Source organism: Oncorhynchus gorbuscha, linkage group LG02 (assembly GCF_021184085.1).
Source record: "Oncorhynchus gorbuscha isolate QuinsamMale2020 ecotype Even-year linkage group LG02, OgorEven_v1.0, whole genome shotgun sequence".
In the NCBI taxonomy this organism is placed as follows: domain Eukaryota; kingdom Metazoa; phylum Chordata; class Actinopteri; order Salmoniformes; family Salmonidae; genus Oncorhynchus; species Oncorhynchus gorbuscha.
Genome location: NC_060174.1, coordinates 97,111,113 through 97,137,954, shown reverse-complemented (window position 1 = coordinate 97,137,954; position 26,842 = coordinate 97,111,113). Strand labels below are relative to the sequence as shown.

General features: G+C 42.6%; 1 protein-coding gene across 2 annotated transcripts in view; it reads left to right on the top strand.

Annotated features, from left to right (window-relative positions):
* Positions 1-1,577: 1,577 nt before the first annotated feature.
* Positions 1,578-26,842, top strand: part of LOC124013858 (PDZ and LIM domain protein 4-like) — a 40,765-nt gene continuing 15,500 nt past the window's right edge. The window contains exons 1-2 of one of the 2 annotated variants that reach the window (XM_046328416.1): positions 1,578-1,832; positions 15,268-15,419. In XM_046328416.1, the coding sequence (XP_046184372.1) occupies positions 1,740-1,832; positions 15,268-15,419 (245 nt within the window). In that variant the 5' untranslated portion in view covers positions 1,578-1,739. Of the gene's footprint in view, positions 1,833-13,880; positions 15,161-15,267; positions 15,420-26,842 lie in introns of those variants that run through there. The other variant, XM_046328420.1, reaches the window with a different exon arrangement.

The following is a 26,842-nucleotide window of genomic DNA, read 5'->3' as shown; positions in this document are numbered from 1 at the left end:
ATAGAATATCACTGGTTTGATATGCTCTCATTGACACACACACACACACACACTGTTGTTACTCTGACACAGGTAGGTATGTACCCCAGACTCACTCTGACTCAATAGTGTTCACCAGCATACCCTCAGACACTTTTCAATTCCCATGTCTGTTTTGTACAGACACAGGGCTAGCCTAGCCTTGCTGGAATGTCTATGAGGTCATAGATTCACAGACAGAAATCATACTCAGTGAGTCACTGTATAATTGACTGGGTAAATCAGTGAATAGACAATTAATTGACATTTCCTGTTTTTGAATGCATCCACATTGTAATGTTTTCAATCAATATCAGCTGTTGACATGATAACTTTTCAGTTGTATCTATTGTTCAGTTGCTTTCTCTGGCATAGGTTAAAGTCCTCAATAGATTTGGTCTCCATAGTCTAAATCAGGGTTTCCCAAACTCAGTCTCCCCTCTGCACCCAGCGGGGTCCCAGGACCGAGTTTGGGAGGCCCTGGTCTAAGTCAGGGATGGGCAACTCCAGTCCTTGGGGCCGGAGTCAGGGTCGGCTTCAGGCATAAGCCGTCGCTTAGGGCTCTCGGACGCTTTTTGTAGGACCTCAGTAGGGCTCTCAAATTGCTATTGAGAGTAAGTGCAGTAAAACACACCAGGTGCAATTTTGAAATGTCATTGTGCATCAGCAGTTTTTCTCTTGCTATGTCAGTCACTCAATTAGCTGGCAATTAGCCATGTACATTTTTAGATTGGTAGTTAGTCTAGCCAGCTATCGAAAATAGGCACGCAGGGCATGCGCCCAGGGGCCCTGACCTCCAGGCACGGTCCCCCCATTGATTTTGTTTGTCATTCTCACTCAGATATCATATTAACATGGCATAAATCATGGAAAAATATGTAGAATTGTAGGAAATTTGCTTTAAAACTTTTTTTGCTTTTTCTCTCTCTGCCCCATTGTAAAATGTGCAGAATTGCAGGAAATTGACTTTAAAACGTAAATGTTTTCTACGCTGTCAAGATTGGGGCCAATAAAATGTTTTCCCTCGAGGTGGAGCGCCCTAACCAAATCTCACGCAGGGCCTCCCTGGCCAGAGGAGTCACACATTCCCCCCATCCATAGCAAACACGACTGACTAAACGAATTGCATTCTAAACTGAAGATCCTGATTAGTTGATTGTTGGAGTAAAGTGTGTTAGTTTGAGCAAAAGTGTGACACCAAGCAGGCTCAAAACTGCATTTACACAGGCAGCCCAATTCTGATTTATTTTTCTTCAGTAATTGGTCTTTTAACCAATCAGATCATACCTGTGTATATGCAGGTGTTAAAAATAAAAATAAACGATACACATGCGCCTACTAACTGGACACTGGGAACTGAACTCTAATGTCCCATCCCAATCTTGTACTTTTTTCTTTAGTTAAAAAACTACAATATGTTCTTCTAATCTAGATGGTCTGTCAATCTAAACCAATAAAGAGTGGACCGTTTCCATGGAACCGCGTTTCGTTGCACCCTCCCATTCATATTAAACTCTGTGCGAGGCGGGCAGTCAGGCGGCTTCACACAACAACTCCCAATCACACGTCAGAGGCGGTTTCATTATTTAAAGTTGAATCAAGTGGGGAAGAAAGTTTTTGCGACAGAGACAGTGTTGCCTAGCAGCTCATAGGTGGTGAACCTAGTTGTTTTGCACAGTTTATCGCACAGTTCCTACGGATATAATTTTTCTAAATCAACTATGCCCCAGACCGTGACACTGAAGGGACCCTCACCTTGGGGGTTTCGACTGGTCGGTGGAAGGGACTTTAGTACTCCGTTAACTATTTCGAGGGTATGTAGCCTAAATGTGTTCCTATTTATTTTAATGTCAAAATACGATTGCTGCGTTGCGTCTAATGATTTTTGTGTTATTTGTCACCACCCCTTATTGTGAATTGATGTTGAATTTCGACAAAGAATAATGCCAAAATTGATCCACAAATGAGGCTGACACATTTCACCGATCGACTGTCCGTCTCAATCCTTCTAAAACCACATATTTTCATTTGACCATATTCACATCCAGGTGTTTACGTGATTGTGTTGTCAGCATATTGTCGGAGGCTCGCAGTCCCGCTTCCTATAGTTTACAAGTCAGACGGTGAAAACTATCCTCCCGCTCGTGCGTCGAAGTTTATTCAAGTGTGGCACTCACCACATTGTGTAGTTGTAGGGCTGCTGTTTATTACCCCAAACACCCACACATTCTGTATCTATTAGGTGTTCACTTTCCATGTAGTATACAATTGAACTGTTAAGGTCTTCACGCGTGGTAAAGTAAACAACTGATGAATGAAGTGTAGCGTGTTACCATGCGGTCATTGTGAAATGCGACGGTTGTTGTTAATCTGCTCTGCCAACATAGAGAATGGGCGCGTTCGAGGGGATCACTTTTATTGTCATCGTGGTTCTAAGTGTTGCATTATAGTTGTGCGACGACGTCGACTGCACGAACTTCACAAAAATCATGTGATCAAAGGTCATGCAATTTTGATCGAGTTTCTGCAGTTGCTTCTCACCAACTGCATCATGCAGCCATCACCTGCATTATGGGGGGGCGCTGTTTGTCAACCAATCATTAGGTTGTTTTTGTATGACCCACGCGAACAGTGGCCAAATACATGCCGAAACAGGAACCAACTTTGTTCGAAAACTACAGGGGAAGCGATAGACTTCTCTAACCAATTAATTCTACACACGTTATGTTTCCAGTTTGAGTGTTTGATATGGGGGTATAGGAAAGTTTATTTCGACATTGATGTCAACCTGGACTCTGGAGTAGACGTAACATAGCAAATGTAAACTGGGGACAGTCCAATTATGTTTCATATTGTAATGAAACAGCAGAGAGCAGGTCTCGAACCCTCGAGCCCGAGGTCCGGTGCGCTATTAAATGTGCCGCAAAAGCATGTGGTAGTCGATTTCCGTGCTTATAAACCCAGGGTCCCAGGGTCATTACAGTATGTATTAATTATGGATGTTCATCCACTACGTACGTATATGTTACAAATGATCATTTCTATGATATGTTGCAAATTGAAAGAATTCCAATTTGTTGTTGCTAAAGTTATCTAGATGGCCAATGTTCGTAGAAGGGTTATCTAACATGTAAAGTAGTGAAAAAGTAGTAAGTATTTGTTCAAATGCTAAAAAAGTCAGCGATTGAATCTAAACACTCAATTTTTGGTTTCAAATTTTTGCCTTATGTTACGTAACCTGTCTTATGTTACCATGCCTAACATATATTAATTTGAGTGTTCCAGATATACATTTATTATGTTACGTCTGAGAGCAGGCTGGCTATGTTGATTCCATGTTGAACCCAAACAGTGTCCAACTTTCGGCTGTCACAGATACTGTTCCCCCGATTTCACTTGCATACTTTGGTCTACTGATGGCATCGTTAGGCTTACTGCTTGAATACACCCAACGATAGAAGACTCGAAGGCCCAAAAGCTTATTTTAGCATAGGCAGTGTCCAATGACTGTATATGAATGGACAAAGCCATTGCTCATGTGACACCATTCATTCCTATGTGAAGACTATTGAGCATTGAAGCCATATGATGTGGGTTAAGAGCACATCTCATGGACCCATAAAATGCTAATTTTGAGCTACACCTGGATGTAATGTTGCAGACTCTCAGTGCTGCCCTCTCATGAACTCAAGTTGAAGGCCGACCGGTACTGCAGACTGCCATTAGCAGTTTGGGGTGGCAGGTAGCCTAGTGGTTAGAGCATTGGGCCAGTAACCGAAAGATTGCTAGATCGAATCCAAGAGTTCAGGTAATCTGACCCTGAACAAGGCAGTTAACCCACTGTTCCTAGGCTGTCATTGTAAATCATTAGTTCTTAACTGACTTGCCTAGTTAAATAAATAAATATGTAAAAAAATATATATAAAAAAATAGCAACTAAATTATTCTTAACTTCTGTGCCTTTTTTACATTTTTTATTTTTTATTTACACGAAGATTGACCCATTTGACCTGTTTTCTGAAAACAATGCCTGCAGTACCGTGGTTGGCCTTGAACTTCCGTGGCAGTCGTTCTCTCCTGTTGAGGACTTCAACCATTTTGATGGAATTGTTATTACTATTATTACTATCTTGGTCATCAGGAGGGAGGGATCAGCAAATTAATTGTATTTGTGAGTAAACATTTCTTAACTGCAGGTGGCAGTAAAATGCCAAGCTTAGCTTTATACCTGTTCAAACAATGCACTCCAGGTGGCAGTATGCATCCTTTTTACTTTGTTTACCAACTCCTATAAGTCGTAGTAGAAGAAAATTGACTACTTCAAAATTGAGATGGCCTCAATGATGCCGCCTGTGCCCTCTGACGCCATAATGAGACTGATACAATGACGAGGCCGCTATCATTCTGTCTGCCAAGAAGACCCAAACAAACTTGCTACAATGTTGCCACATGATGTGGGGCAAAGTGTCAATTAGCCAACATGATATACTATTAACCAAAATGTGGGTAAAGGGTCGATTTCTAAGGTTCTGAATGAGTCAGGGGCCAGCAGTGGATTTGGCAGTAGCCAATGGTTGGTCTCAGTCAAGGGTAAACTGTGGTGGGCTCCTGGAGTGGGCCAGGTGTTGACATTTGTTTTTCATCAGAGATTGTGGCGCTGCTGAGGGATTCCAGCTGTTGTCTCAGCTGTAAGATTCCAGACCCTTTAACTACCACTCCAACCAATGATGTCATTTTGATTCATGAGAGAAGACTGACTCCAGGTCAGCTGAAGGTACCCTCTCATGTTCCAGGCCATTGACATAATCACTTGGCCTAGTTGTTTTTTAAAGGCCTGAAGAGCTTTAAGTTTACAGTACCTTTACTTTGTGCAGAGTAAGGACTGATCATCTGATATCATGACTGTGGTTTTCATTGTACAAAGACATTATTAGACTTTCTCAAATCTTCCTTAGGCCGGTGAGATCGATACCATACCCAAACTGCATTGTTGGCACTATAACAAGGCTATGATTCAAGCTTTGTCAGATTTTGGCTGATTTCACTGGTTGTGTGTCCCAAATGGTAGAAACTAGTGCACTATATGGGAAATGGGGTGCCATATGTGATGTTAATCACAGGGTAGAGTGAGATCCAATGGGGCTTAAAAAAGCATCAGACCCTGTCCATAACACCAAGTCAAAGTGTTGTATGTAGTCAACTCCAACTTTAAAAAACTCATAATGGTGGGAAAGGAACCCAGCTGGGCTTATCCAGGGCGACGGTTCTGAAGCATTATATTTTTGTTTTTGCCCTAGCACTACACATTAGATTCACACCAACTCATCAGGCTTTGATGATTTGAATCAGGTGTGTAGTGCTATGGAAAAACATTGGCACCCCTTTAGGTCCCCAGGACCAGGCTTGAGAATCACTGAACCAGGGGGCTAGTTATATGCTACGGTAGATCTATTGTTCAATTCTGCTGATATAGTATTCCCGGCTTGCTATTAATCACATTCACTGCATTCCTGCTATACTGCACCATGAGTGTACGTACTACACCATATGCAGTGCTGATGTAGCAAGGTTACAATGAGGAATCCACATGGGGACATTTGGACAACCCAACCCCCACATGGTTCAAGCTCATCGTAACCATTTAGGAAAAAGCAGAGAAGACATGTCTAACCGGCGAGATATTTCAGTGTTTTTCCATCCAAGTGCTCAGCGGCACTCTATTTTACACAGAGGGAAGATTCCCCTGCGCATATCTGAGTTCATGATCTAGAACACCTGCATTCTGAGACAGTGAAAGTTCTGGGTCCCAGTACACAGTCATGATAGCAGCAGCTGGTTTGTAGCTAAAGGTGCTAATTTTCTGAGGTTGGGGAATTGGGCCGGAGTTGATGAATGTGATGTCCATAGGAGTCGTGCATCTAAATTGCCAGCCAGTGTACCAGCCAGGCCACTGACGTAATTGCCAAAACACTTTGAAGGGATGTGTAGAAGATGGCAGTTGTGGGAGAAGACCTTGTTAAATCAATGTCAATTCAACTGGCCAGCTAATGGTGCCAATTCACAAGCAGTTTTCCTCTGAGACAGTAGTTCACTGCTCCATGTAATGTACATTTAATACAAAAATGTGTGTTTTATTAAGGATTATTCACAAGTTTCCTTTTCTGAGAATGGATGATTCCCAGCTAATACAGCACTTTCACTAAAGGTTATATTTGGGTTATTTTGGTTATTTTACCTAACTTCCCCACAACATTCTTGGAAACTTTTGTTAGCTAGGTAGGCTATACAGTTGTTGTGGACCTACACACGGCTGCCAAGGTCAGATCCAGTTCATAAGGTCTATACATATCAAGCCTTTACAAACCATTGTCTTGTGTATTTTCTCTGACTGTGACTGAGGTAACTAACTTTTAATCTTTATCAGAGATGTATTGTCTCTGAGTAGATAAAGCTGGAGTCTCCTGTACTTGAATCGTAATGTCTAAGTTTCCTCCTTTCAAATGTAAGGCGAGGTTTACTTCACCGACATTTGAACTCAGTTTAATTTTCTTTTCCTCTGAAGTTATAAAAGTTATTTTAAGAGATAAGGATGTATCTACCAGGCAGTAAATCATTATATTTCCTTCTCCTGGTTCTTCCTAAATGTGATTTTTATAGGCCTTTCTTATTCACTTGCTGTTTTATGATTGTTTTCCCTAACACCATGGCGCTGAACACATTAGCTGTGTTTGAATGCCCATACAAACATATAGTATATACTCATTAATTATGTAGTATACAGTGTCATTTTAGTATACTGTAAACTAACAGTATACTTTCAGTTGAGTGTACTAGCTCTTTGCCTGTCTACTGGAAGTTGACTTTGTTGCTATGCAACCGCTAGCTAGTTAGCATAACACATGTCTAGTTTGGGTGTGTTAAATTTAGTCTGGAGTGCCAGAGTATGCTCAAATTCAGAGCGTTGTCAGATTGTCCATTTTGTAAATTGAGTTTTTTGCTCTTGGAGCGCACCTTGGACGCTCGGGCCGAGGAGTAGGGTTGATTTTGAGCGTTCTGACCTTTTAACATCAGCCAAGCACCCAAGCGAATGTTGGCTGGCTTGCTTGCTAGCTTCTTCCAGACACAAATGAGACTACTGACCATTTTACTCACCCTAGCAGAGCTGGTTATCCAGAGCATTGGTGACTGTGCTGCTGGCAACCATTTAATTATGCTTTTTTGCTTATGTTTACTGACACTGGCCATATTCAATGGGTGTTGCGCACTCATTATTTCATTATTCTGTGCTCTGAGAGTGCTCGGAAATCGGAGTAGATAGCTGGAGTGAATTTACAAAAGCAACCAAATGTCCATTGAGAACGCAAAACGACTTTACCATTTAGCTATGCTAAGAATGACGGGAATAATCGAGTCAATAAATGTTGGATAGTTAGAGGTCGACCGATTTAATCGGCATGGCCGATGTTATGACAACTTTACAATCAGTAATCGGCATTGCCGATTACATTGCGTTCCACGAGGAAACTGCGTGGCAAGCTGACCACCTGTTACGAGAGTGCAGCAAGGAGCCAATGTAAGTTGTGAGCTAGCATTAAACTTATCTTATAAAACAACAATCAATCTTCACAATTTAAAAACATTTTTTTACCTTTATTTTACTAGGCAAGTCAGTTAAGAACAAATTCCTATTTTCAATGACTGCCTAGGAACAGTGGGTTAACTGCCTGTTCAGGGGCAGAACGTCAGATTTGTACCTTGTCAGCTCGGGGGTTTGAACTTGCAACTTTTCGGTTACTAGTCCAACACTCTAACCACTAGGCTACCCTGCCGCCCCTAATCACTAGTTAACTACACATAGTTAATGATATTAGTAGGTTAACTAGCTTGTCCTGCGCTGCATAAAATCAATGCGGTGCCTGTTGATTTATCATCAAATCACAGCCTACTTCGCCAAATGGGTAATGATTTAACAAAGGCGCATTAGCGAAAAAAGCACAATCGTTGCACGAAAGTACCTAACCATAAACATTTTTTTGCCTTTCTTAAAATCAATAGCTCGTGCTACTAGGTGACATAAACTGGGACATGCTTAATACCCCGGCCATCCTACAAACTTAGCTTTATGTCCTCAATCGCACACAAATGATCAATGAACCTACCAGGTACAACTCCAAATCAGTAAACACGGGCACCCTCATAGATGTCATCCTAACTAATTCGCCCTCCAAATACTCCTCTGCTGTTTTCAATCAAGATCACTGCCTCATTGCCTGCAGCCGTAATGGGTCTGCGACCAAACGACCACCCCTCATCACTGTCAAACGCTGCCTGAAACACTTCTGCGAGCAGGCCTTTCTAATCGACTTGGAATGACATTGACCTCATCCCGTCAGTAGATGATGCCTGGCTATTCTTTAAAAGTACCTTCCTCACCATCTTAAATAAGCATGACCCTCTCAAAAAATGTAGAACTAGGAATATATATAGTCCTTGGTTCACTCCAGACCTGTCTGCCCTTGACCAGCACAAAAACATCCTGTGGCGTTCTGCATTAGCATCGCATAGCCCCCGTGATATGCAACTTTTCAGGGAAGTTAGGAACAAATATACACAGGCAGTTCGAAAAGCTAAGGCAAGCTTTTTCAAACAGAAATTTGCATCCTGTAGTACGAACTCAAAAAAGTTGTGGGACACTGTAAAGTCCATGGAGAATAAGAGCACCTCGTCCCAGCTGCCCACTGCTCTGAAGCTAGGAAACATTGTCACCACCGATAAATCCACTATAATTGAGAATTTCAATAAGCATTTCTCTACGGCTGGCCATGTTTTCCACATGGCTACCCCTACCCCGGTCAACTGCCCGGCACCCTCCACAGCAACCCACCAAAGCCCCCACCATTTCTCCTACCAAAATCCAGATAGCCGATGTTCTGAAAGAGCTGCAAAATCTGGACCCCTACAAATCAGCCTGGCTAGACAATCTGGACCCTCTCTTTCTAAAATTATCTGCCGAAATTGTTGCAACCCCTATTACTAGCTTGTTCAACCTTTCTTTCGTATCGTCTGAGATTCCCAAAGATTGGGAATCTCTTCAAAGGGGGTGACACTCTAGACCCAAACTGCTACAGACGTATATCTATCCTACCCTGTCTTTCTAAGGTCTTCGAAAGCCAAGTTAACAAACAGATTACTGACCATTTCGAATCCCACCATACCTTCTCCGCTATGCAATCTGGTTTCAGAGCGGGTCATGGGTGCACATCAGCCACGTTCAAGGTTCTAAACGACATCATAACCGCCATCGATAAGAGACATTACTGTGCAGCCGTATTCATCGACCTGGCCAAGGCTTTTGACTCTGTCAATCACAACATTCTTATTGGCAGACTCGACAGCCTTGTTTCTCAAATTATTGCTTCGCCTGGTTTACCAACTACTTCTCTGATAGAGTTCAGTGTGTCAAATCGGAGGGCCTGTTGTCTGGACCTCTGACAGTCTCTATGGGTGTGCCACAGGGTTCAATTCTCGGGCCGACTCTCTTTTCTGTATACATCAATGATGTTGCTCTTGCTGCTGGTGATTCTCTGATCCACCTCTACGCAGACGACACTATTCTGTATACTTCTGGCCACTCCTTGGACACTTAACTAACCTCCAGACGAGCTTCAATGCCATACAACTCTCCTTCCGTGGCCTCCAATTGCTCTTAAAACGCAAGTAAAACTAAATGCATGCTTTTCAATCGATCGCTGCCCGTCCAGCATCACTACTCTGGACGGCTCTGACTTAGAATACGTGGACAACTACAAATACCTGGGTGTCTGGTTAGACTGTAAACTCTCCTTCCAGACTCACATTAAGCATCTCCAATCCAAAATTAATTATAGAATTGGCTTCCTATATAACAAAGCATCCTTCACTCATGCTGCCAAACATACCCTCGTAAAACTGACCATCCTACCGATCCTCGACTTCGGTGATGTCATCTATAAAATAACCTCCAACACTCTATTCAACAAACTGGATGCAGTCTATCACAGTGCCATCCGTTTTGTCACCAAAGCCGCATACACTACCCACCATTGCGACCTGTACGCTCTCGTTGGTTGGCCCTCGCTTCATACTCATCGCCAAACCCACTGGCTACAGGTTATCTACAAGTCTCTGCTAGGTAAAGACCCACCTTATCTCAGCTCACTGGTCACCATAGCAGCACCCACTTGTAACACGCGCTCCAGCAGGTATATCTCACTGGTCACCCCCAAAGCCAATTCCTCCTTTGGTCGTCTTTCCTTCCAGTTCTCTGCTATCCATGACTGGAACGAATTGCAAATATCTCTGAAGCTGGAGACTCATCTCCCTCACTAGCTTTATGCACCAGCTGTCAGAGCAGTTTACAAATCACTGCACCTGTACTTAGCCTTAGCCTATCTGTAAACAGCCCATCTATCCATCTACCTCATCCCCATACTGGTATCTATTTATTTTGCTCCTTTGCACCCCAGTATCTCTACCTGCACATTCATCTTCTGCCGATCTACCATTCCAGTGTTTATTTGCTATATTGTAATTACGTCACCACCATGGCCTATTTATTTCCTTAACTTACCTCATTTGCATTCACTGTATATAGACTTTTTGTTTTATTTTGTTCTACTGTATTATTGACTGTATGTTTTGTTTATTCCATGTATAACTCTGTGTTGTTGTATGTGTCGAATTGCTACGCTTTATCTTGGCCAGGTCGCAGTTGCAAATGAGAATTTGTTCCCAACTAGCCTACTTGGTTTAATAAAGGTGAAATAAAAAATAAATAAACAAATATACAAGTGTATATTTGAAAAAAAACTTCATATTTCGTTAAAAGAAATGCATGTTAACAGGCAATATTAACTAGGGAAATTGTCAGTTATCTTGTGTTTCATTGCACGCAGAGTCAGGGTATATGCAATGGTTTGGCCCGCCTGGCTCGTTGCGAACTAATTTGCCAGAATTGTACATAATTATGACATAACATTGCTGTTGCATTGCACAACCTTCAATCTTTAGACTTAAGACTGCCACCTGTTTGTTAAAATATGGAACAGTTCTGTATTTCACTGAAAGAATAAACGTTTTGTTTTCGAAACGATAGTTTCCATATTTGACCTAATTAATGACACGGCTTGTATTTCTGTGTTTATTGTATTATAATTAAGTCTATGAATTGTTAGAGCAGTCTGAGTGGTGGTAGGCAGCAGGCTCACAAGCATTCATTCAAACTTTACTGCGTTTGCTAGCAGCTCTTAGCAATGCTTGATCACAGCGCTGTTTATGACTTCTAGCCTATCAACTCCTGAGATTAGGCTTGGCAATACTAAAGGGCCTATTAGAACATCCAATAGTCAATGGTATATGAAATGCAAATGGTTGACGTGTCATAATTCTTATAACTGCAACCTAATATTTCTTTACTGGGAATATTGAAGAACTGGGAATATTGGAGCACCAGCTTTCATATGTTCTGAGCAAGGAACTTAAACGTTAGCTTTTTTACATGGTGCACTTTTACTTTCTTCTCCAGCTGTTTTTTTTGCATTATTAAACCAAATTGAGCATGTTTCATTATTTGAGAGTAAATGCATAAATAAAATATATTATATTAAGTTAAAATAAGTTCGTTGTTCATTCAGTATTGTTGTAATTATTTCAAATATCGGCCAATTTAATCTATCGGCTTTTTTTGGTCCTCCAATCTGTATCGGCGTTGAAAAATCATAATCGGTCGACCTCTAGTAGTTAGCCTATAGTTAATATACTTGCATGTTTTTTTGTATAAGTAACATTAGGCAACTAATGTTAGGTAGCTAGCGACAAACATACCGGTACATACTGCTGTAATGATATGCAGTTCGTAAGGACATCGTAGCTAAGAAATTGTCAGCCAACATAACTTGCAAGGTAACTTATTTGAGAAGTCATTACTTTATTACATTGCTCAACATTTTCTTAACATTTGTCATAATTAAAGCAATGAATTTGTATCTGCTCTCATTGTACTTCAGCTGCTTATTTTCTGCCATTTTCTTCAAATCTGAAAACAATGTAAAGCAACGCCTATTTCCTAAAGAATTGCCTTATGGGCCCTAAAGTATGTAAATGGTGTCCTCTGTGTGTATACTTCATATTTTGGCGAATTTAGTACGACATCCGGAAACTTTTGACATACTAACTATATGCATACTATGACCAATAAGTGTACTATATACTCAATTCACGTCACAAATAGTATAGTTAGTATGAGTATTCCAACCCCGCTATGGTCTCTGTGCCCCTAAGCATCCTGTCTCTGTGCTGCATACCTAAGAGCCATGTGGCTTACAGCCAAATTAGATTTACTTACTTTTTGTCTGCCAATATTTTCCTGCAGCCATTTCCAGCACTTGAGGCATTCAACATGGTTTCAATTACCGTCATACAAATGACAAATTCATTTATACAATTCTAGCACATACTCAGTAAAGAGTCACAAATACAATAATGGATATTGGTCAATGGACTGCACTGCAAGGGGTGTAATTTGTAATGAACAGACATTTCGCTACACCGATTAGAATCAGAGTGTTACTCAATGACTGACGCCATGGTCATGTACGCAGCATAGTAGGCGACGACATCCCCCCTTGGCGGTATTGAAGTTCAGGAGCTCTCTCCCTGGCTTTGCCATCTCATTAGAGAGCCAGTGTATTTACTCATAAGCTGTTCCATTGTTTATGGCATTGGCTCGTTTCAACTCCTTTGTAAGAGTGCGACAATCAAACGGCATTGGGAATAATGTAAGTAGCAAGTAATGCTTTTCCGTAAGCGTCTCCATCAACAAGCAATCAGTTGTTTGTCTGGTTTCCAACATCATTCCTGTGTTTCACCATGTGAGCCTTTCTGTTACCTTGCCTAGTTGTCAGTCAGGCCCACAGGGCAAAACTGTTCAGATGAATACTGCTGTACTGTGGCACACAATGATGACAATAAACAATACCCTGCCTTATTTCACACCTCACCAAGCACTGTTGATCCTGCTGTTTCCAAGCAAACACTTACTGTACGTTGGGGGACGAGCTCAGTCTTTGGCAGGCCCCATGGCCTTTGTGACATTAAAATGTAATATGATAACTGTTATCTGACTGAATGTGTTACTGATTAACTGTGTCTCATTGTGTGAAGGGACCACATTCTAGAGTGACTCAATGTTTTTAGATTGCTCAAGGAATGCACTGAATATACATGCAATCGATTTTCATAAAATATGCCTAAGGCATCTGGAGTCTGAACCTTTCACCAAACACCCTCCATACATTTAAACAGGGACTGCTGGTTTTACTAATCGCGTCAGTATAGTGTGTATCGTTGGGAGTTTGTGTAAATGCATCAGAGCATGTGTTCTGGATAATTAAAGGCCTGTTGTGGAGGCTTGGTGTGAGAGCATGAGTGAGTCTCCTATGGATGGCCATTCATGCCCTGACCCTGGTCTTTGTCCCTCTACAATAACAACACAACCTTCTGCACCATGACACAGCCACATCATTCACAATACACCTCTGTTTTCTCAGGCGCCGTCAGACCCCATGGCAGTGACCCTTAAGTTTACCGGAACTGGGACTGCCTGTGACCGAGAGGGGAGTCAAGAGGCTGTAAATTAGGCATTCCACACTGAAACTCTTGTCTCGGCTATTAGTTTTTCATGGGCCATGAATTTATATGCTTTTCCTCTCAAAGCACTGCTCAGTGTGCTGGCCTGCTCTCCTGCTGTGGAATCACTTTTTCTCCATAGATATTGTGAAGTGCTATAGATCAGGGTTTCCCGAGAACATTAACATTGTTCTTAGATTATTAAACTGCCGGCTGCCACGTTTATTTATAATGGGCTGTGTCATAATATTATTTTAACACAATTGTGTTCCAACCATTGGTCCCAATGATAATCTATCCTATTGTAACTTGCAGACAGCATTCAGAGTAATATGCCATATTGAGATCAAGTTGCGATTGCTCTTTTATGAAGTGAGAGCATTGCAAGCACAAAGAAATTGATTACGGAATAGTGACACGTCTGACATTTAACAAACATCTTCACTCTGCTTGAAGTATGGATTGGATTGGTTCTGGTTCGGTCCAACAAAGTTCATGTCACAGGAGGTAAAACACTCATCCATGTGTCATAGAGAAAGGGTATTGATGGCCACAGGAGGTAAAAAACTCATCCATGTGTCATAGAGAAAGGGTATTGATGGCCACTCTGCTTGTATACTGAGTATATCATGTACAATTGTAATTGAAAATTATTTTATTTGTGGTGTGGTTTTCATATCAGCCCATTTGTTCTTCCAACCTCACCTACACACTGTTTTTCATCTGTACGGTTTTCTTTCACTACTTTTCTTTTGGTGCAAACAACTGCACCCTCCTATGGCTGGTCTAGTTATATGGGGGGACGGACTGTTGTGATGCTTGGTTTCATTTGACCTCTGTCTACCAAATAGAGATGTCCGGTAATGGAGGCATGGAAAAAGATGGGCGATGGAGGTGGGTAATTATGTAAACAAGTGTCTGAGGGGGAAATGTACTCTGAGGAAGGAGGTGAAACCTCCTACCTCTGGGGTCCAAACAAATGTCCACAGGAGCTTAATATATCTTGCGTGAGGACCATAGAGAGGAACCTGCACTGTATTTCAGTGTTAGACAGGTCTCGTAAGAGGGCCGTTGTTCAAATGGACAGCACTGATTGGCTGGGTGTGTCTTTAAAATAAACTATTCCCTATATAGTGCCCCACTTTTGACCAGAGCCTTATGAGTCCTAGTAGTACATCATACAGGGATTTGGGTGGGCTACTGTTGACATCCTGTAGATTTGGGTGATATGATTTTATTTTATTTAGGTAGTGAGGCACATTTTGTCCTCCACTGTTGCATTTCATTGTTTTAGAACCTTGTCATATAATAATGGTGGCTATCATTGCCGTGACACTCATTTCACAATTTGACAACAAGTTGATTCCAGAGTTCAAACTACCAAGCCTTAACAATAACGATTTATGTGGCTGTCTGCTCATTTTGCTGTGTCACTCGCTTCTGCTTGCGTTAGGATATGTAAACCTATAGTCCTAGGGTAGGTAGCATGACAACCTGACTAGACTGTCAGTATTATTGCATTTTGGCTGGGTGTGGCACTTCCACCCTAATACATAAAATAATATATCTTTGTTTGGTGGTTAGGTAACACCGGACAGTAAGGCAGCACAGGGGGACCTGTGTCCTGGGGACACCATCCTGGCCATCAATGGCGACAGCACAGAGACCATGACCCACATGGAGGCCCAGAACAGGATCAAGGCCTGCATGGGGGAACTCACACTGGCCGTCAGCAGGTAAGTCTACATGGTACTGTTTGAGTCCCACATGGCACCCTACCACCTACATAGCTCTGGTCAAAATATAGGGGATAGGGAGCTATTTGGGGGCGCACCCTTCAGACGCTATACTGACCTCCAAAATTTGTTTTTAGAGAGGAAACCAGCCAGCATTGACTGGAGGTCTGATTGGAATGAATGACACAATGCATTAGCTTGAATTGTCCCACGCAGCCATGTACTGTTCTTTTCAGTCACAAGGAAGCCAGTCAGTGATCAATTCTCTACCCTCACAGAGCACTCTTGCATCACATTCATTAGCCATACACATTGTGGCACAGCATGGCCTCTGAAATGGACCGTTGGATTGATTTGTTTGTTCAGCCCATGATGGGTGAAACGGCTCTTTCCACTGCTTACACCAATGCATCATTCTTAGTTCAGCAACATTTGCGACAAGTTATTTGGTGTTGGGGAGAACAGGAGCTACATGTTGTAATGCAATATAGTTCTCTAATTCTCTAATCCAAAGAGTATGGTCAGACTAAACAGCCATTTGGAACAGAACTCAGAATTGGGACAAAGCAGTGGAAGATTTGTTTTACTTTTTCCAGCTTCCCAATGGAGGGTTTGAAATTCCCAGATGAGAAGAGTAGCTGGCTACTGCGGTTTAGGATGACAACAGATCCAGGTTGAACATGTCCTGAGTAGTAAAGTGAAGAGTAGGCACAGAATTGTAATACACTTCAGCCTGGACAGACTTTGCACATGCAATGGAAATGGAAAGGAGAATCGGCCTAAATTCCACATCCATGGGTAACCTGGTCCATCAGATGAGCAGGAGTCATGGAGTTGTTTGAGCTCAATGTTTTATCTTGTCAGAAGAAACTTTCCACTTTCCGTTTGTGTGTATCTAGAATGTGCTTTCCCCGAAACGCTCCGGCCTCTGAGAAACAGTCCATTTGTCAGACTGAGCATTAAGTGCTATATCCACATAGGAGTTGTAAATTTATTTAAGGATACTCAAGGTTGAGTTCAGTGCGATCTCAGGTGTGAACTGAACGGCCCATTGCTGTAGAAAGACACAAGGTGAGCTTTCCTATGTAGAGTTCACATAAATGTACTTTAATGCTTTTAAATGAATCTAGGCTCTGACATATTTCATCAAAAGCAATATCAATCAGAAATATTATCTTTATTTTGTTAGCCTCTACTCCATCAAATGCATGCTCTTTTCAATCAGTCAGGAGCATGAGCAAATGATTAGGGAAACCATAACTGGAGGTTAGAGATGAAATGCCATCCAACCTCTCCTGCAGAACCAAATAAGTGAATGCTGTTTCACATTCATCCATCTTTCCTATTCTCCACGACTTAATGAGAACATCCAGAAGGCACGTCACATGACGGTATGGAGAACACAGCAGCACGACGCCCGGTATCTACTGGCATGTGACCTTTTTCACTACACCATTGAGTAATTTCTGTTGGCCTGAGCTGCTGACTCTGGATGATGTGTTGCACTGATACCTATGCACCCTTTTCTCCAGCCCCAGCTGAAATGAGCTGCTAGCATTCAGTGCTAGGTATGGAGCTGGTGGAATGGGGAGGCGGGGAAAATCCACGTGGGTATAATGTTACTTTACAGGGCAGATTTGTGCTGTGTGTATGACTGGAAATTCAATTACATTGACTGCATGTATAGTGTAGTTTAGCATTGGATTTCTCTTTTAAACCCAGAGGATATAGGGCACTTAAAGTCCCTCACTTTATGTAATGTGTGTTACATATTTGACCTGCATTTGAAACCTCAGAAGGTACATTCCTTTCACACTTACAGTAAGCACAAGGGAGGGGAGATTTGAGGGCTTAATATGAATAATGCTAACTTTATTGATTTCTTGACAACAGGAATGTTGTGTTGCATGTCAAAATCAAAAGTATTTGTCATGTGCGCTGACTACAACCGCTGTTGACTTTACCATGAAATGCTTTTTACTGTATTGGCCCTTTCCCAACAATGCAGAGTTAAAAAGTAAGAATGTTGATAAATAAAAATGAAATATTATCGTTGTAAAATAGCAACAATGACACTATATACAAGGAGTACCGGTACTGAGTTAATGTGCAGGGGTACGAGGTAGTTGAGGTAATATGTACAATGCCTGAAATGATTTACACTGCTTATTCTGTACAGGCTTCCTTTTCACTCTGTCAGTTAGGTTAGTATTGTGGAGTAACTACAATGTTGAGCCGTCTCCATGTAGAGCCGTCTCCATGTAGAGCCGTCTCCATGTAGAGCCGTCTCCATGTAGAGCCGTCTCCATGTAGAGCCGTCTCCATGTAGAGCCGTCTCCATGTAGAGCCGTCTCCATGTAGAGTCTCCATGTAGAGCCGTCTCCATGTAGAGCCGTCTCCATGTAGAGCCGTCTCCATGTAGAGCCGTCTCCATGTAGAGCCGTCTCCATGTAGAGCCGTCTCCATGTAGAGCCGTCTCCATGTAGAGCCGTCTCCATGTAGAGCCGTCTCCATGTAGAGCCGTCTCCATGTAGAGCCGTCTCCATGTAGAGCCATGTAGAGCCGTCTCCATGTAGAGCCGTCTCCATGTAGTCCGTCTCCATGTAGAGCCTCCATGTAGAGCCGTCTCCATGTAGAGCCGTCTCCATGTAGAGCCGTCTCCATGTAGAGCCGTCTCCATGTAGAGCCGTCTCCATGTAGAGCCGTCTCCATGTAGAGCCGTCTCCATGTAGAGCCGTCTCCAGTTATCTCACAGCCATTAAACTTGAACTGTTCTCAGTCACCATTGGCCTCATTGTGAAATCCCTGAGTGGTTTCCTTCTACTCTGGCAACTGAGTTAGGACGGGTGCGTGTATCTTTGTAGTGACTGGATGTATTTATACACACTCGTGTTATTAAGAAGTTCACCATACTCAAAGGGATATTCAATGTCTGTCATTTTTTTTACCCATCTACCAGTAGGTGCCCTTTGGGAGGCATTGGGGAACACTCCCTAGTCTTTGAAATGCACTATTCCACTGTGGTACCTTACAATTATCTGTATGTGTGGGGTACAGAGATGAGGTAGTAATTAAAAAATCATTTAAAATACTATTTCTGCACAGTCCATGGAACTTAGGACATAAACATATTTTTACTGCTGAACTTATTTATGCTTGCCATAACAAAGGGGTTGAATACTTATTGACTCCAGACATTTCAGCTTTTAATTAGTAAAAATATAGAAAAACACAATTGCACTTTGACATTGTGTGTGTACTTTTTGAAAGCACTACATGTAGGTAGGGGTAAACGTGACTAGGCAATCAAGATGGACAATGAACAGAGTAGCAGCACCGTATGTGGCAATTGCTTGTGTGGTTCTAGTCCAGTGAGTGTGCAGTCAGTAAAAAAATAAAAAATAAAGTGCTCATGCAAATAATTTGGGTAGCCATTTGATTCATTGTTCTGCAGTCTTATCGCTTGGGGGTAGAAGTTAAACAGCCTTTTTGGTCCCATACTTGGTGCTCTGGTACTACTTGCCATGTGGTAGCAGAGAGAACGTCTATGACTTGGGTTATGTTTCCTGGGGAGACAGAAGTGTTGAACTTGTAGATGTGTTTTTGTTTGGAATGACCAGAAGAGGCGGAGGACAAGTTGACCCAGAAAATAATATTTTTGAGAACAACAGACCAAGCCCTCATTAAAAGACTCTGCTATAAAGGACTCACTGTGAGGCTGGAGAGGCCTGTAATTTCCTGGTGCTGCCGTTGGATAAATATATCAGCATAAATCTCTGCTTGTGAACCAAAATGACATTGGTTGCAGTGAAGCTTGAAGCATTTAAGTACAAGAAAGTCTAAGTTATACCTCTGAATTCATTACTTTCATGACAATTTTTTTTCATAACCTGTTTTTAAAGAGCCTTCATAGAAGAAGCCCTTAGTAGCTAACCAGAGAGCCTCATGAAAGCAAGTCAAAGAAATCTATGCAGTTTATAACTGGGCTTGGAAGAGCAGCTATTTTTGGAAAATACATTTGTCACACAGCAGTTGGAAGGAAAGAGAAAGGTGGAGGAAGACACGCCAGGGCCCGGTTTCCCAACAGCAACTTAAGACTGAGTTCATTGTTGGGACCTTCATAGGTGCATCGTTAAATCTCTGCGCTGTTTCCAAAACCACCGTTAACGTTTTCAATTGAAAACGCTCGTAATGGAACACCTGCCTCACCACTCGCAGGAGAGGATTTGTTGTATAGTTTTCTTTGTTTCCCTCCTGTGTATAAAGTCACATCTCAATTAAACAGAATCGCATCGCATGGTGTAGCAGTCTGTCTGACTCCAGAACAAAGTTGACCAAGCAGTTGTTAATGTCTTTGCAATTGAGACAAACGAGCAACGTAGAAAAAGATACAAATGAAAACCAAGATGACTGCATTCAAATATAAAGGGTAACCTTTAGGTACATCTCAATATGATTGAAATGTATTTAATGTTCAATAAATTGAGTTATTTTGCTAATTGTCGGTTGTCTAGTTCGTCTCGACATATTTCATGATCTGTAGCCTAACATTTGCGCAATGATGTGCCAAATCTATATTTAAATTAAGCCACCTCAATATTTGCAACCGTAGGTGGTAATATCTCTCCAGGAGCTGATCCGTCACTATTGTGAAGGACAGATTTGAATGGAGAAAGCTATTGAAAGAGATCACATATTGTTATGTTGTGTTGCTACCATGCAGTGTGTCATGTTTTGCTGCCTTGCTATGTTGTCTTGGGTATCGCTTAATGTAGTGTTGTCTCTGTGTTTTGTCCTATATTTATATTGTATTTATTATATATATATTTTTAATTCCTAGGCCCCTGTCCCTGCAAGAGACCCTTTGGTAGGCTGTCATTGTAAATAAGAATTTGTTCTTAACTGACTTGCCTAGTTAAATAAAATATCAGTATAGACACATTCTAAGACTCACTTAGCGACCGTTCTTTCTGCGTAGTGTTTTGGGAAACGCATGTTACGTCTTTGGCCGGTTTGTAGGAAAGATGCGTTGTTTAAACACACTATCGTGAACCCTGGCCCAGCTTCAGTAGAGCTTGACACAGTCACCACTTCAACGCATCCAACCCCCCTTGCTTCATTTCCAGCCCCTGATATGCTCCCTCAGCACTGCGCTGTGAGGTAAAATGGCTCTGCTAGTTCGCCATTTCTGGCAGCCTGATCTAAAGGTGTGTCTCGCAGGGAGACTGGCCGTTACTAAACAGGCCCCGCTCCAAGTTCACCGTGGCGTCAGCTTCGGGCGGACAGAAACCTGGCAGGTCAGGGCCGTATTGAAACATGTCATGTCTCCCTTAGCTGCACTGTATATCTTGAGCCTCATTGAAGACACGGTCCAGCTGTGGTGCATCTCACCTCAACTAATGAAGTCATGAGACCAGTGGGGTTGGGTTGGGGGGGGGGGGGGCTGAGAGGTGTACAGAGACTGAGGGTGAGCGCAAAACAAAGCTGGAGTGGAAGTTTTGCCACAGTTGTCCTGGTCTGACTCCCTGGACAGTGAGTCAGAGCTGTGGAATTATGAATGGTACAGGGATTTGACGCCGATGTTACGGTTGAAAATGCCGCATCAAGTGAGCCGGTGGTCAGGAGGGGAGACTCCAGCCCTGCTGCTGCCATTTGATTTGTCTTCAAAATCAGGAATCTAGTAAGTATCCTCCAGGTCTGGTGAGGAGACCCCATAAGTGTGGTTTTAACCAGTCTCCAAGATCAGAGGCTACATTTGATCTTGTCATGTTACTGATAATGAAGTAGCAGCATGATGGTTTTGATTTATAACGGTGTAATATCAAAAGACTGGTTTTCAGTGGGATCAGGAGGAGTCCAGATTCATTTGATAACAGGAAGATGTTGATGTAATGCTGTTGCTCGTCATCTTGTTCTGAGGGTAGCTTCTCCCCTCTAGTCAATGCAGCATGGCATTTTCTCACAGCTGCCGAATTAAACCACCCACATTCTGGGATTGTAACAAACTCTGTTTCACTGAAAAAATGGCTAGCTTGGGACATGCTGTCGGAGTCCGTACAGCCAGCAGGATTTTCAGTGCGTCGCGCCAACAGGAATACACTTCTCTCCGGTAAGAACCACTACCAAAGACTGTGGGCTCTCCTCCTCCGTGGCCTACATGAGTAAACGTGTTAACCCTCACAAGGCTGCCCAGACGGTATCCCTAGCCGCGTCCTCCGAGCATGCGCAGACAAGCTGGCTGGTGTGTTTACGGACATATTCAATCAATCCCTATCCTAGTCTACTGTCCCTGCATGCTTCAAGATGGTCAGCATTGTTCCTGTTCCCAGGAAAGCCAAGGTAACTGAACTAAATGACTATCGCCCCGTAGCACTCACTTCTGTCCACGATCATGAAGTGCTTTGAGAGACTAGTCAAGGACCATATCATCTCCACCTTACCGGCCATCCTAGACCCACTTAAATTTGCTTACTGCCCCAATACGTCCACAGACGATGCCATCGCCATCACACTGCCCTATCTCATCTGGACAAGAGGAATACCTATGTAGAACGCTGTTCTATTTACTACAGCTCAGCATTCAACACCCTATTACCCTCAACTCATAATTTAAGCTTGAGTCCCTGGGTCTTTACCCTGCCCTGTGCAACTGGGTCCTGGACTTCTTGATGGGCCGCCCCCAGGTGGTGAAGGTAGAAAACATCTCCACTCCGCTGATCTTCAACACAGGGCCCCACAAGGGTGTGTTCTCAGCCCTCTCTCGTACTCCCTGTTCACCCACGACTGTGTGGCCATGCAGGCCTCTAACTCGATCATCAAGTTTGCAGATGACACAACAGTGGTAGTGAGGGCTCCCAGGGTGTGGTGTCAGGAAAAATAACCCCAATGTCAGCTAAACAAAAGAGATGATCGTGGACTTCAGGAAACCGCAAAGGGAGCACCACCCTATCCACATCGAATGGGCAGCAGTTCCTTGGTGTACATATCACTGACAAACTGATAGTCCACGCACACAGACAGTGTGGTGAAGAAGGCGCAACAGCGCCTCTTCAACCTCAGGAGGCTCAAATAATGTGGCTTGTCACCAAAAACCCTCACAAACTTTTTTACAGCTGCACAATCGAGAGCATCATGTCGAGCTGTATCGCCGCCTGGTATGGCAACTGCACTGCCCACAACCGCAGGGCTCTCCAGACGGTGGTGTGGTCTGCACAATACATCACCGGGGGCAAACTATACGCCCTCCAGGACACCTACAGCACCTGGAGTCACAGGAAGGCAAAAAATATCATTTTTTTATTTGATTTCATTCCACCTTTATTTAACCAGGTAGGCTAGTTGAGAACAAGTTCTCATTTGCAACTGCGACCTGGCCAAGAAAAAGCATAGCAATTTGACACATACAACAACACAGAGTTACACATGGATTAAACAAAACAAAGTCTATACAGTGAGCGAAGACATTTAGGTCAGTTAGGATCACCACTTTATTTTAAGAATGTAAAATAATAGTAGTGATTTATTTCATATTTTATTTCTTTCATCACATTCCCAGTGGGTCAGAAGTTTGCGTACACTCAATTAGCATTTGATAGCATTGCCTTAAACCACATATGTCAGAGTCAAGGCCCGCGGGCCACATCCGGCCCACGAGAAGGTTTTTTACGGCCCCTGGGATGATCTTGATTTATTATTAGAACCGGCCCGCAGACCGCAGCAAGCCGGCAGCCCGCAGATCTTTTACACGCACCAATACTACATTTCCCACAATGCAACGGTGACGCACCGAGCAGTAGGCTGCTTCATTTCAATATTTATTGGCACAGCAGTTGTCAGCATCACAGTAAAATTAACTTTCAGATACCCATCAAAAATGGCAAAACGGAAGGTGGACACTGAGAACCGGGGGTTTCAAACAAGGTGGGAGTCGGAGTATTTGTTCACGGAGGTAGCTGGAAAACCTGTGTGTCTTCTGTGTGGAGAAAGTGTGGCGGTACTGAAAGAGTATAATCTGAGACGACATTATGAAACGAAACACGCGGACAACAACAAGAATATGGACATGGAACAAAGGCTACAAAAGGCAGAGGAATTAAAACGAGGCCTCAAATCTCGACAGGCTCTGTTCAAAAAAGCCAAATCACAAGGCCAGGCTGCTGTCAAGGCCAGTTTTATTTTGGCAGAAGAGATCGCTAAATCAGCCCGGCCATTTACGGAGGGGGATTTCATCAAAAACTGCATGATTAAAGTTTGTGACGAAGTTTGCCCAGAAAAAAGGCAACTCTTTTTAAATGTGAGTCTGAGCAGAAACACCATTGCCGAGAGAGTAGACCAGTTGTCCATCAATCTAAAAGAGCAGCTTGTGAAAAAGGGAAAAGATTTCATTGCATATTCCTTGGCTGTGGATGAGAGCACCGACATTTCTGACATTGCCCAGTTGTCAATTTTCATCCGCGGAGTGGACTCCAGCCTAAGCGTGACAGGAGTTTTTGGCTTTACGTCCTATGCATGGCACAACTACGGGGCATGATTTGTATGAAGAGGTGTCAAGATGTGTAAATGAGATGGAGCTGCCTTGGGAAAAACTTGTGGGTTTGACAACCGACGGAGCACCTGCGATGTGTGGACACAGGAGCGGACTGGTGGAGAAGATACGGGAAAAGATGCAAGAGGAAAACGCGACAGGTGAGCTGACAGCTTATCATTGTATCATACACCAGGAAGCGTTGTGCGGTAAAGCCTTGAAAATGGAGCATGTAATGAGCATCATCACGCGCACAGTTAACTTTATCAGAGCCAAAGGTTTGAATCACCGCCAGTTCAAGGCATTTCTGACGGAGTTAGAAACGGAGCATGGTGATTTGCCTTATCACACAGAGGTGCGATGGCTAAGCCAGGGAAAGGTGCTTCAAAGATGTTTCGAGCTTCGTGAGGAGATTTGTCTGTTCTTGGACAGCAAAGGGAAAGACACAACACAACTCCCTCGACGAAATGTCTCTGTGTGAAATGGCTTTTCTGTGTGACATTACGAGTCATCTGAATGCAATGAACTTGCAGCTGCAGGGTCGGGATCGTGTCATCTCTGATATGTACAGTACAGTGAAGGCATTTAAAACCAAACTGACTCTGTGGGAGACGCAGATGCGGAAAGAAAATTTGAGCCACTTTCCCAGCTGCCAGACCATGAAAGAGAAGCTCTCTACCAGTGCGTTCCCGAGCGCACAGTTGGCTGATAAAATAGGTATGCTTGCCGCTGACTTTCGACGCCGATTTGCTGACTTTGAAGCACAAAAAGCAGGTTGGAACTGCTCGGTAACCCATTTGCTGTTGACGTGGAAAGCTCACCACCAAACCTCCAAATGGAGTTGATTGACCTCCAATGCAATGATGCACTGAGGGCAAAATATGCGGCAGTGGGTGCTGCGGAGTTCGCCCGTTTCCTCCCCGACACAATGCCCCAGCTGCGCATCCAGGCTGCTCAAACGTTGTCTATGTTTGGCAGCACATACCTGTGTGAACAACTGTTTTCTTTGATGAACTTGAACAAAACATCACACAGAAGTCGACTTACTGCTGAACACCTCCACTCAATTCTGAGGATTTCCTCAGCTCAGAGCCTTACCCCGAACATTGATGAACTTGTGGAAAAGATGGGACACCACCAAGTATCACCCTCAACCTCAAACAAGTGAACATTACTGTGCAATCACATATTTAGAGTTTTTACTCAGTTCAAGTTTAAAAGTTAAAGTTTAATATTTGTTTTCACTGCATGTTACTTCTCCTTAAACAAAGTGTTGTTTTTGATTAATAGATTTTTGCACTTTATTTTATTGTATTTCAATCCAATTATATTTTAAAAATATTTCAGTTGAGTGGATGATAGAAAATTGCTATTATTGTTTTTTTCTTTGAAGTAAATTTAGCCCACTTTTGCTAAAATAGAAAATATAGGCTACTGATGGTGCCTTGAATACCGGTTTCTTTCATTTAATGTTCATGTTATGGGGATTTTTATATAAAGGAAATTTGTCTTTTGTGTCTGTTGAAAATTAAAGATTACTGACAGAGCCATAAGAAAATATTGCTTTATTTATCTGATCATATTGGAATATATTTGTTAGGTTTTCAGTAGGTTCAATTAGGTTCACTAGACTATATGCGTCATTTAAAAAATTTTCAATGAACATTCGAACAGTCCGGCCCTCGGCTTGTAGCTAAATTTTTTATTTGGCCCTCCGTCCATTTGACTTTGACACCCCTGCCTTAAACAATTTAAACTTGGGTCAAACGTTTCGAGTAGCCTTCCACAAGCTTCCCACAATAAGTTGGGATCTCTTTGCTCGCACACGTTTTCAGATCTGCCCACAAAATGTCTATAGGATTGAGGTCAGGGCTTTGTGATGGCCACTCCAATACCTTGACTTTGTTGTCCTTAAGCCATTTTGCCATAACTTTGGAAGTATGCTTGGGGCATTGTCCATTTTGAAGACCAATTTGTGACCAAGCTTTAACATCCTGACTGATGTTGCTTCAATATATCCACTTAATTGTTCTTCCTCATGATGCCATCTATTTTGTCAAGTGTACCTGTCCTTCCTGCAGCAAGGCACCCCCACAACATGATGCTGCCACCCCTGTGCTTCACGTTTGGGATTGTGTTCTTCGTTTTGCAAGCCTCCCCCTTTTTCCTCCAAACATAACAATGGTCATTATGTCAAAACATTTCTATATTTTGATTCATCAACTGCATTTGTCCCCAAATGCAGTTGCAAACCATAGTCTGGATTTTTTATGTTGGTTTTGGAGCAGTGGCTTCTTCCTTGCTTGTAGATATAGGACTCGTTTTACTGTGGATATAGATACTTTTGTACCTGTTTCCTCCAGCATCTTCAAGGTCCTTTGCTCTTGTTCTGGGATTGATTTGCACTTTTTGCACCAAAGTACGTTCATCTCTAGGAGACAGACCGTGTCTCCTTCCTGAGCGGTATGACTGCTACGTGGTCCCATGGTGTTTATACTAGCATACTATTGTTTGTACAGATGAACGTGGTACCTTCAGGCATTTGGAAATTGCTCCCAGGGATAAACCAGACTTGTGCAGGTCTACAATTTTTTTCTGAGGTCTTGGCGGATTCCTTTTGATTTTCCCATGTAAAGCAGAGTCACTGAGTTTGAAGGTAGGCCTTGAAATACTTCCACAGGTACACCTCCAATTGACTCGAATGATGTCAATTAGCCTATCAGAAGCTTCTAAAGCCATGACATTTTCGTGAATTTTACAAGCTTTTTAAAGGCAGTCAACTTAGTGTATGTAAACCTCTGACCCACTGGAATTGTGATACAGTTAAATAATCTGTCTGTAAACAATTGTTGGAAAATGACTTGCCTGCACAACGTAGATGTCATAACTGACTTGCCTA